This window comes from Myotis lucifugus, unplaced genomic scaffold (genome assembly GCF_000147115.1).
Source record: "Myotis lucifugus unplaced genomic scaffold, Myoluc2.0 scaffold_3, whole genome shotgun sequence".
NCBI classification, from domain to species: Eukaryota; Metazoa; Chordata; class Mammalia; order Chiroptera; family Vespertilionidae; genus Myotis; species Myotis lucifugus.
This window is the reverse complement of record NW_005871051.1, coordinates 28,250,940-28,263,340: the sequence shown is the minus strand read 5'-3', so window position 1 is coordinate 28,263,340 and position 12,401 is coordinate 28,250,940. Positions and strand designations below refer to the sequence as shown.

The following is a 12,401-nucleotide window of genomic DNA, read 5'->3' as shown; positions in this document are numbered from 1 at the left end:
CAGAGGAAACAGGAATCTGTGTAGGTACTTCTCATGCAATGCAAATTAAGTCCTTAGTTCTGTGTATATGCACTGTCTGTAATCACATTTCACCAACATAGGGAGAAAACGACATCGCTCATGAATGGGCTATGCGAATGCACTCACTCTTGCACACTTTCACATTTCTGTACATTTCATGTTATTTTTGACATTATAGTATAAGCAGGTTTTCATGTGATAGCTGAAAACACATGGGCCTGGGGTCACACTGATGTAGCTCTACACAGCCTGGGCCTCTAAGTTAAACTGAGGAAGACAAATCTCTTTCTCACGCTGGTTTAGCAGTATGAAATAGGCACATGTGGGCAGCACTAACTCTTTTCCTGTTTGCACCCTCACGCTTAAGTCTTCATAAATACTTTAATAGCTGAATAATCTGTATGTGGTGAGGTGACAATTTAGCTGAAATTTCCTTGGCCAGCAGACACTTAAGTTGCTTTGAAAGTTTCATGATAACAAATAATGCTGCAATGAACACTATGAGCACACAGCCTTTTCTTGACTTATTTCCTGGAATGAACTATTGGACTAATGCAGTGGTTCTCAACCTTCTGGCCCTTTAAAACAGTTCCTCATGTTGTGACCCCCAATCATAAAATCATTTCATTGCTACTTCATAACTGTAATGTTGCTACTGTTATGAATCGTAATGTAAATATCTGATATGCAGGATGGTCTTAGGCGACCCCTGTGAAAGGGTCTTTCGACCGCCAAGGGGGTCGCGACCCACAGGTTGAGAACCACTGGACTAATGGAATAAAGAAAAGGAATGTTTTTATTGGTTGGCCCTTCATATGTATTGTTAGCTTGCTTTTTAAAGTCTGGACTTCTGTGAATCTTGCTCTTGGTGGCAACCCGGATGGATCTGCCTGAGGCTGACTAGCTCCATCTCTATGTTCTCAACAGCAAGGAATTGAGCCTCCTATAAGCACTCACTTTTACCATTTAAAAAGTGCTTATTTTAAGTGGATCAGATTTATTAAAAATTTTTTCATTCACTCAGTTTTTTGTATTCACTTATAATATTTAATTTTAATACTACTTTTAAGTTTTACCTTAGTCTTTTCAACAAGGACTCACTAGACATGCCACAGTGGGTTCGGCTGTTGCAGCAGCTCGAGCCCCACATGGGAGGGAGGTTTGGCATGCTTTTCTAGCGCTCTGCCCAGACTCGCGTGGTCCGGGGCAGACCCCGAGGGCTGCCCACCATGCAGGCAGCTACTGTTAATATCAACCGAAGACCACTGATGCCAGAGAAATGCAGAACTTGATGAGGAAGTTTCTGAAATAATCACCACCACCTGAAAGCCAGTCCTGCCTCTGGCCACCTCTCCACGTCACTGTCAGAGAACTGAACAGGGTGGGTTCTTCAATCCAGTTCCTCAAGTCACAGCTCAGAGAGTGGCCGGGCCAGTTGGCACTGACTTTAGATTTTTAAGGGAGTCTAACACACCTCGTATTGAAGGAGTCCTGTCATGGGCCCCTGTCAATGCCAGGCTGTTTCTAGGGGCCCTTTACTAAAAGGGTTTTAAAGCAAGCACTCATCCAGCTGCTTCTTGCATCTAGTCTCTCCCAACACTATTCGCTTATCATCAAAGTTAAAGAGATACTGACCAGGGCTTGGATCTGAGTTTTTGACCATAGGTGTCCATTCATCCTCTGTAAAGAGGGTCTAAGTGGGAGCCACAGCCCCTACAACAGGAAGCCCACTTAGTTCCGGGCCTTAGTAAGGGTATGATGTGTGAAAAAGGCCTCCTGGATCTCTTCCCACATTTACTGAGGGACAGGACATGGCTGTGAGCAGACCTGAGGCCACAGAGCCAGCTAGTCCAGCGAAGGAGACGATGGCCCCAACACGAGCCCAGCTTGCCAGCACCCTGCAGAACCCTCTCTGATAAAACCTCCTCAACAGTATGACCTCTGTCTTCTAGAACTGCCTCACCTCCAGATCCTCTTCCTCTTATGTCAGACCCAAAGGTGATGCCCACCTGTAAAGAACTCTACCAACGAAAAATACATCCTCCACAACTGATTGACTCAACTGCCTGCCTGGGTCCTCCCTCCAAGGGCCGCAAATGTAAGGAAAGCTGTACGTCCCTCAATTAAACACTTCAGCTGTTTCCCAGTCTAGAATAATCCAGGCCAATCCAATACAGGAAAGAGCACAGGCCTCAATTCCAATTCTCACCTGTTTGTTAACTATGTGACCTTGGGCAAATCGGAGCCGCAGCCCCCTCATCTAACCACCTTAGCTGCCTTCCTGGGGACTACAGCAGTAATGCACATAACACCCTCAGTACTGGGTCTAATACACAGAGGCCACTCAAGAAAAGCCACCTTCCTTCAGGTAAGTTAATGATTGCAGACGCATACAACTGTCTTACACGGCAGTTACACAGAACATGGCAGACCACAGAACGAATTAAAAAGCTGCTACGAGAACAGGCTAGGCATCTTTCCATGTTTAGCGTGAACTCTCACGCTTTAAGCTGAAAACTCGCTCAAATATTTGAACAAAAGTGAACTGTTGCTTGAGGCGAGCCTAGCCCTGCCTGTGGGTGCCAGCAGTCCACTTCCACTCCTTCACTCAGACAAGAACCCAGGCAGGCTCTTCAGCTTTCAGGGAACATAATCTGTCATCTTCACGCCTTAGACTTTATATGTGCAGCCCTGGATCTTCTTTCAACTAAGAGTCAAGAATTACCACTGTGATAATTTTTCACAGCACCTTCAAGAAAATGGAAAGTCTAAGGGATCCATTCACTGTGTTTCTAATGATTCTTCTAGCTGCACTCTTGTGTCACCAAAACAGACCACCGTACACCACCCAGCGCAGCTCCCACCTCCCTGCATTTACCTTTAATAAGTTCATCTTGACATCATGCCCTGTTTTCTGTGTGGGCTGACACACAGAGCTGCTGTCAAAGTCTTTTGGTAAAATGCCTACCAATGTCAAGTTCGCCCTCCATCTTAGCTTTCAGTAGCCCTTATTTAACGAGCTCATGGGAAGATTCCTTCAAGCTTAAGGAGAAAAGCCAGTCTCCAAATCAAATGATGTGTTTTTCATTAGAACAAAGGCAATATAACCCTCACATTTTGGTCTTTGTCTTGGAATCCACAGGACTTCTTGGCAAGTCTGGGTTCAGATACAGGCTTCCTCCACATCTGATCCCATTACACTCCCTCCCCCTGCCCCTTCCATCTGACTCCTAGCATCAGTTGTTTTCTCTCAATCACAGAGCATCCATATGTATGTCTATATCCTACTTTTCCAGCTATACTCTGGGAGGTAATTACTAAGTCAGTTTATATGCTGTCATCAAGACCGCTGAAATTAAGCTAAGACTGGTATCTATGAAAAGTACCTCCTCTTATGAATAGGAATGTTCCGAGTCTTTCATGGAAAAGTGAAGGTTTCCTATTGCAGATTAAATGGACCTGCTATTGCCTACCATTGTTGTGCCTTGATAACCATGAGAAGTTAGGAGATTATACTAATTTTCCTAACTGGGTCTTACCCGTAACCGATAATCATCCACGGTCCAGATTCGGCTTGCAAAATCATTTGAAGCTGCTAAGAGGTAAGATCCCTATTGAAATAAAGGGGAAGGGAGGGTGAGACACAAATTTCAGCCAAAATAGAGGAATTTAGTTCACACAATACAAACTCCCCAATAATAAAGTCCAAGAAGGTCTAGATGTCTAAAACTATACACTTGATCCAAATACCAACTATTACCACCAGTGTCTGTCAACTCACCCACCCCGTTACGTTCAGACCTTTCTATTAAGCTCGCTCAATCTCGCCTGAAGGTCGAAGACCCTCCAGCTCAAAATGGAACTTGGCCTCCTGCATTCACTTCCCTCCGCTGCCCACCTTCAGTAACAGCAAATACTAATTCTCTACACGCTGCTCCAGCCAGAAAGCCCACAGGAACTGACTCTCCCCTTGTCTCACCTCCCAGCTACCCCCTCGGAGATCTGCTCATCTCTGGCGCAGGTCTAGCTGGATGCCCTCCTCTCCACCCACAACACCTCAGCCCAAACTGGGACTTGTATCAAGTCTGCAGAGATCAGCTGGGTTAATGCAGACCTGCCTCCCCAACCCAGTTACGATCAGCACAGAATTTGTAATCTACCTGCATCTTTCTTTAATACTGATTTTACTCAAGATAAGTAGTGAACCAGGTGAGTTATTTAAAAATTTTGAAAACCAGATGTCTTGTTTCTAAACATCTCTGAATGCACCTATTTCCCCAGGTGTTAGATACTTACAGCACTATCAAATTCGATGCTTGTAATTCCTGCGTTACTGCCAGAGAGGGAACCCTTGAACTCACACTTGTCTGGATAAAAAGAAAGATGGAGGAAAGACAAGAAGGTAAAGCCATTATGTAAGTTAAAATGGGGCACCCGAAACACTGGAAGCCAACTATATTGTCAAAACAGCATTCCTGCACCATCACAGAATCAACCAGCAGGACAGAGAATACGAGACATTTCTAAGAGCAATGAAGGTATATGTGGATGCAGAGCCTAGCATTTTGCATGTGTGTTAAGCTGTTCTTTTAGAGAAATTTAGTGTATATAGGCCATGACAAGTGACTTAGAGACTGAGTTTCATTTAGTTGTTATTTCTCAGTAAAATTTTCTAACTTATATCATAAACACATCTTTGGGTTTGATCCGTGTTTGGACCAACTTAACTACCAACTCTGAACCATCAACTTTTCAGAATCCAGGTGTGATCATTTCAGGAATGTCTGAAAAGAGCTTTTGCTTTAGTTAGGTGTAAATGGCTAGTCATTAGAATTCCAGTTAGCCAGTTTGAAATTTCTGGAGTTTGTCCTTGCACTTACTCTATGTCCATGAACCCCAAGACTCCGGCAACCCAGCTGCCTGCCAGTGCTCCCTCCCTCTATCCAGCCTCCCTCACCAACAGACTCAGCTACCGCTCCTGGGTCCTGCTCTCACAGAGCTGGCCCCACACACGGAAACCTCAATTATGCAGACATAAGCTTAGAGGATTACAAGTCTCGATGATGAAGTGATTACATTCCTTTTTTATAGGGTAGCTTAAGGGTGACCTATATAGACAAGCTAAGAAAACAATTACGGACCCATTCTAAATCAAGTTCATAAAAGGGGAGTACAGGACGAGAAACATTTCAATGTTATCTCTTACTCAGCACTTCTAAATAATAGCAATATGAATACTGGTTTGGAGCTGTCAAACATATTTAGGGCTGGGATTATTAACCTGGTCTATGAACTCCACCTCTATACTTACTTGAAAAATATAGCACATTATATACCTCTTCCTGGATCTTAGCTTTCATTAGATTTTCCAAAGTAAAAAAGGGCCAACATCCACTAATTAAGATCTTTATTTAGATTACACCTTTACAGACCAAATTATTATTGCAAATTCTAAGAAACAGCTCTCTGACTTATGCCCAAAATAGTCGTCTACTTGTTTGGCAGCCAAAATGCAAGAAGTGATCGATAAATGCTATTCCACACAAGAGATTGATCTCAAAAGACCAAACACCTTGTTAAAAGTAAAAAGCTCTTTTATCTAGAAGGCACCAAGGGAGGTTATGTTAACGCTGTTTATAGAAGTAATTACCAATGGAGCCTCTGCTTTGACAGAAAGAGCAAGGATGGGTGTTCCTACTGGGTGGAGAGTGCCATTCTTCTGATATTTTAAAAGAGTAAAAACAGGACACCCCAAACTATTTCATAAACAGTCTCTTGGACTTTGTACCTCCCAAGGTTCAGTAAATATTAGCCAAGAGGAACAAAACTGCAGACTGAACAGGCTGTTGTGGACTAATTCTAATGGGCTTCAACTAGTTGTAACTGCCAGGGATTTAACTACTGAGCCACTTTCTTGAAAATCAAATGCCAGGGCAGACACACTTGGGGCTTTACTGACCACCTGTTCTAACAGACAGACTGCTCTTCTGTTACCACAGTGATCTACAGTGTTCTTCAGCAACTCTACAGCTTAGGGGAGGCTGTCATGGAGAAAACAAGGGACTTGCAGTTAGAAGACCTAACTCAGCTCCTAGGTTCCACCACTCCTTTCCACGTAAATCATCTATCAGTCATGTAAATCAACTATGTAAATCTGGTAGTGCCTCCTGAGTTTTCAAATACAGGTGATACCCACCTTTCTAACTGCACAGGGCCATTGTGAGAATCAAAGGAAATAACACAGACAAAAGGCCCTCTGGAACTATTAACTGCTGGACAGGGAGCATGTATGTGCTGTAACTATGGAAACTTGACAAAGTGGTTCCTACAAAAACCTTCAGCCTATTCTTTGACCTTGCTTTATTAAAAGTATATGTATATTTAACTGAATCTCAAAATGTTGAAATTGGGCTATGTTGTAGCTTCAGCATTTTAAGAGATGGGTTCATTAACTCCCATCTTTCAAAATGCCATCCCATTTCTGAGAGCTCTGAGATCAATTCTGAAACCCCGTGCCTTGATCTTAGGGTCCTTGTCTGATAAGCTGCTTTTAATTTCCCTTTAAAAACCTGCACTTTCTTGGAAGGTGTTCTGATTAGTATATATTTGTAAAACACAAACATATCCATAACTTTACAGTGTTTTCCAGTCACTGCTTGGAAACACAGAGAAAACATCATCAGCTATAAAGTGCAACTGAGACAGTAATGATGCTCTGGTCAGGCTCCTTACACAAACTGTGCTTTGAGAAGATGAACAATTCAAAGGTTGCCTGAAACCAAGTCAAACAGATGTCACAGCTTCCTTTTGTACACTCTGAGATCTCACCTCCGGACACTTCCCAAAGCTTAACCCTCCGATCCATGCCGCCCGTGGCCAACAGCCGGGATCCGGGACTGAACTGTACAGCGTTGACTTCCCCGTCATGAGCATCCTGCAAGACAAGCACCCTTTCAGACCCAATCACTGCCATTCCCAGGAAGAAACAGCCCAATACAGTGAGCCCTCTGAATGTCTCACGAGGTTGAACATTCATCCCTAATGAGAAGAATCTCATCATAAACTACATCGGGTTCCTAGCGCAGGCTTTCCTAAGATTCTATCATTTTATTCTTATAGCTAACAGTTCCACTTATTTAAATACAGTGCAACCTTTCAGGATTCAAAATCTGTGTAAACTGCTTCAAGTTTGTTGTCACATTAATCTTATTTCTTTTAAGAATAAGAAATTTCAATTTATATTCTTGTATGATCTTAATAGCTTTAGAGTAAGAATGTGATTACCTGCTTCCCTTTTGGTCCAGATTGCATGAATACACATCACATTATGTATCTAATTAACGTACAGCATGACTTCTCATGATAAAGAAAGCTTTTATGGCTTTCCTAACAAGGATATTCTAACATGGAGTCCCAATATGAGCAGATGCCAGTGCTACTGAGGCACAGCAGTGTTACAGTGAGATTCTATGCGGGCACTAATGTGGATGAGCAGTGTGACTTCTGGCAAGTTCCTTACCTTCCTGAAGCCTCAGTTTGCTCATCTATAAAAAAGGACTTCCAGAAGTCTTGTGACCTAGGACTGTGCCTGACTACAAGACCTTCAACAAAAGTTAACTGGTGTTATTTTGGGAGAATTTAAATTCATCATAGGGAAATTACTAAGACTGGCATCCACACTGGAACACATGATATGACAAAATGGCATCTGTGGTCAGGATAATAAAGGAAACCAAGCAAAAAGCATCCCATCCTAGATTGAGAGGAGAAAATGCCAGAAGTTGTTGCTATAATCTCTTCTCTTTAAGACCCTGGATACTGAATAAAATTAATATATTATTGGATGTCAGCTGTAATTAAAACATAAATAAAATAAAATAAAATAAAATTTTTTAAAGACCATGGCCAGGCTGGTGTGGCTTAGTTGGTTGAACATCAACCCATGCACCAAGAGGTCGCTTGATCCCCAGTAGGGGTTGTGCAGGGGGCAGCCGACTGATGTTTCTCTCTTTCCCTCTCCCTCTCTAAAAATATCAATAAAAACATATTTTTAAAAAAAGACCATGGATACTAAAATATCTATGGATAAAAAAATGTCTGGGACTCTGCTCCAACAAGAATGTGCAGGGGAGAGACAGTAAGATGGAGAAACGTAGCTAAATGAAGCTGCCAGACTGGATGATGGTACCCCAACGTTCTTTTTACTCTCCACTCTGATGATTGAAAATTTCCACAATAAAATGGAAAAAAAACCCACAAGACCATGAAAAAATGGATTATAAACATTAGATCATTAGACAGGTCATCAATCATTTGCCCAAAAGGTTATTTTGGGAAGACAAAATCTGATCTTCACATTTGCCTGGGACTGAAAAAGATGCTTATTTAACATATTATTTCGAGCATAACTGGATATAAACATCACTTTATTATTTCCTTGCTTGGTGATCTGATTTCCCATCCCTCCTGTGTCCACTGCTGAAAAGCTGTATGACAGGAGACCAAACTTTTTAGCTCCTGTAATTCCCTTCCTTGTCTTTTAAAAAGAATATGTGTTTCTATTGAAGAGGTCTCAGATTGAAAACTTGAGATCATGCACCATCACACCCATGGTTGCCCTCGTCACGCTCCTGAAGGCTGGTTCTGTTGGATAGTTGTCAGCTGTGAACTGACCACTCTCAGAAACACACACTGACAGAATCCCAATTATCAGCTGCTCCATTATCCCATGCACATGACTTAAATGTGATAGGAGGAAAAAATGGGCTGCTGGGAGCTGAGGGCAAGGAAGGGACTGTGACATTAAGTGCAATCAGACCTTTTACCAATCATCATTGACCTCTGTGAGGTGCCAGGCCTGCCAGGGAACCACAGGAGTACAGTGGGACTTTCTTTACATCTAAGGTAGTTCACTGTGTGCAAATATCCAATTACTAAAGTTTCTCCTGATGCCTAGAACGGAAAGCTCCCCCATATAAATCCCATCTCATTTTTATAACAAGTCTTTCTCTCCCCTGAAAGCTGGCTCCTCTAACTCACTGCAAGAGTCAGCCCAACTGTCTGGGATCTGCTCTTCCTGTCTGCCTTTCCCCCTCTTCACTTGAGCCCTGAGCCAGGCACTCTCCTGTTTCCACGCTGGTTCAGTGTCTGCTCAGCCTCTCCAGCAGGGACCACACTATCCTTTTGTACTAGGACCCAGCTCTGAACTCCAGCTGACAGTACCTGATACCACAATGGCGTCTGCCAAGAACTGCTTCCAACCATGTGCTCCTAATGGTCAGAAGCCCCACAGATAGAGGTGTGAATCATGAAGCCAATAGTCACCCTATTGACCCTTCCAAACAGACCATGGACTAGACCAGTGATGGCGAACCTTTTGAGCTCAGCGTGTCAGCTTTTTGAAAAACCCTAACTTAACTCTGGTGCCGTGTCACATATAGAAATTTTTTGATATTTGCAACCATAGTAAAACAAAGATTTATATTTTTGATATTTATTTTATATATTTAAATGCCATTTAACAAGAAAAATCAACCAAAAAAATGAGTTCGCGTGTCACCTCTGACACGCGTGTCATAGGTTCGCCATCACTGGACTAGACTCTTACTCTAAATTGGAGCCAACTGGTGACAACGATTGCATGAATTACTAATTTCTCACATCTCTAATTATTTTCCCTTGCTCCATCCCTCATGCTTCCAATCCTCTCTTAGCCAGTCCTGTATTACGGAGGGTGACTGTAATAAATTCTATCCTCTGAAGCTAAGCAAAATGTATTAATCCCTTTCATCAGACAGAGACAGGTGCAAAGGCCTGATATAAATAAAGCAAGAAAGAGCTTATTAGCTGCAGCAGGAGAAAGGACCCTCTAATTGTCACACTGTTACCATACTAGGCTTGGTGTGGGTTTGGGGAGAAACCATACTTACAAAGACACACACTGCAGTTGTTGGGACCCTCACTTCTTTACTAGAACCAGGATGAGTATCCGCATTGTCATGAGGAACCGGAAAGGAAGAGACAGAGCGCCTCCTAAGAAGTAACACAAAGGAGAACATTAGAAAAGACTGCACAAGGCTACTTGTCCATCAACCTCAGAAGGGAGTCAAAGACCTTTTTATCAATAACTTTTTTCCCTTTTAGACCCTTCAAACTACAAAATGATTGGCCAAATCAGAAACATCCTCACTCAAGGACAACTGGGAAGATAGGCAGCACATACTTGTACTCCCCTGTTTGCTAACTCATGGACTCCAAAACTCAACATTGAGAAGAGTCCTGAACTACTGCTTCCCAGTCCATAAACTACTGAAGACTTTCTGAACATAATCTAAGTGCTAGCTCAGAAAGAGCTCGGTATTTTTGTAAAACAATTTAAAGACGTTTCTATGCCTAGTCAGTCATCCTCAGCATACACTGTGGTCAAGGCAAGTTGAACACATGCCAAGAAAGAGCGGCGAGAGCGTGGCTGTTGTACAGAGCTCAACCTAATTGCCCCCACTCAGAGGGCTGCCGGCATTCCTAAGAACATGCAAAGCGTCTTGGTTAGAACATGGACATAGATGATGGAGGGCAGTGAAGCGGTGATCAGCTCAATTATCAATGACCCACACCCACATGCTGGGATAAGAGTAGATAATATTTTCACCTGGCAGCATCAGAAGAAGAGTGATGTCCCAAAATGGGAGACTCGGACAGACTAAAGGATAAGGCCAGAGATCAGCACGCAGCAAGATTAAGAGAAAGGAAGTTGAGGAAAAAGAAAGAAGCTAAATGAAAAGCTGAAATTAAGGCATCTGTATATTCTGTACCACTGACATTCTGGTGTACATTAAAAAAAAAAAAAGATAATAAATCATGTACATATACTTAGGTATATTTACATACATATCAACAAGGAAAGGTGAAGGTTTCTAACCTACCCAAAGATATTAGTGATAGAATCCAGAAGGCCTCCAGCAGGCTGCGAGAGTCGCTTACTAAAGAGGAGGGGAGGATAGGTTTAAACCTTAGGAACATTTTGCCCAAATAATCAATCAATAAAACAGTCCACAAAAATAGGTTACCTGGGAGTATGTTTCCCACGAGTTCCCAAACCCCAGCCGAGAAACCCATTGCGGTACAAACCACCAGACAACAGTGGGAAGGTCGGAGGGAAACCCAGCCTCAAAGTTTTAAAAGAAACAAGGCTCCCTAGAATTAAATGAACTTCCTTGGCAATAATGCTTTTGACAATGAAACTGTCTAACTGACCTAATAATTTCTGGCTATTAATATCCAATCCCCATTCTTTCAGTCCTGCTTAACCAAATAAAAAGAATCCTGGATCCCAATAAGAATTAAACAGTATGATCTAAACCAGCAGTCACCAACCTTTCCGACCTCACGGACCACTGGTTGGTGACCGCTGCTCCAAAGGTTTCCTTAAACCAGCGGTCGCGAACCTTTCGGATCTCACGGACCACCAGTGGTCCGAGGACCACCGGTTGGCGACCGCTGATCTAAACAATCACCCTGCCTAATAAGGTTGAACTGTCATTTTTTAGGAACCATTGAACTTTTTCTGCTTCCCTTCACAGCAGGTGGCAACATTAGGGGACGGCTTGCCTCCCTTTAAGTAGACTGCAAGATGGGGTCACTGAGGAGCCTACTGATCTCTGTGGTTGTGCAAGAGGACCAGTGCCCCAGCACAGAGGCCTGGGTGCATCAGATTGCTGTTGTGGCCACAAATGTGCTCTGTGAAACTGCACCCGCATTTTCCTTTCCTGGCCAAACCCGTCTACTTACGTGGCTGCTCTGCTGATGGCTCGCATGGGAGAGGTCTCTTCAGTGTGATCAGAGGTCTCATCCACAATGACTTCAATGTCATCATCCCTGGAAAGAAGGGCAAGAGGTAGAGTCTTTGATTCTGCTCAATCTGGACCAACAGGATTTTTGTTTTTTAATGTTTTTACTGACTTCAGAGAGAGGAAGGGAGAGAGAGGAATAGAAACATTAATGATGAGAGAGAATCATTGATCGCTGCCTCCTGCATGCCCCCTACTGGGAATCGAGCCAGAAATCAGGGCATGTGCCCTGACCAAGAATCAAACTGTGACCTCCTGGTTCATGGGTTGACACTCAACCACTGAGCCACACCGGCTGGGCTCAACAGGATTTTTATGATGAGTCTGTTGTGCAAATGCCAACACCATTTCCCAGTAACATACCACTTATGTGACTTCGCTACGACATCAATGTTTAAGGGTTCTCTGGAGAAAAAGGAGCTGTCATGCTCTGAACAATACTAAAAGAAACATTCAACCTGTCTAAATCATATCCAGAATTCAGCTGAGGACAACCTTAAAAGTGAGCTTTTGATCTTTTCAGATCCCACTTAG

At 43.0% G+C, this 12,401-nt stretch overlaps 1 protein-coding gene and 1 non-coding gene across 11 annotated transcripts in view; both read right to left on the bottom strand.

Annotated features, from left to right (window-relative positions):
- Window positions 1-12,401, bottom strand: part of ATG16L1 (autophagy related 16 like 1) — a 65,563-nt gene that overhangs the window by 38,733 nt on the left and 14,429 nt on the right. For 7 of the 10 annotated variants that reach the window (XR_002831692.1, XR_002831696.1, XM_023762594.1 and 4 more), the window contains exons 7-12: window positions 11,809-11,895; window positions 10,944-11,000; window positions 9,951-10,053; window positions 6,850-6,955; window positions 4,318-4,388; window positions 3,561-3,632 (exon numbers count right to left, since the gene is read on the bottom strand). Coding sequence is in view for 8 of the 10 variants with exons in the window: in XM_023762594.1 (XP_023618362.1) it covers window positions 3,561-3,632; window positions 4,318-4,388; window positions 6,850-6,955; window positions 9,951-10,053; window positions 10,944-11,000; window positions 11,809-11,895 (496 nt within the window). In the remaining 2 variants the exon portion in view is untranslated. The remainder of the gene's footprint in view (window positions 1-3,560; window positions 3,633-4,317; window positions 4,389-6,849; window positions 6,956-9,950; window positions 10,054-10,943; window positions 11,001-11,808; window positions 11,896-12,401) is intronic. The other 3 variants (XM_023762603.1, XM_006082661.3, XM_023762614.1) reach the window with 2 other exon arrangements.
- Window positions 8,590-8,861, bottom strand: LOC111828159. The gene has a single exon (XR_002831950.1).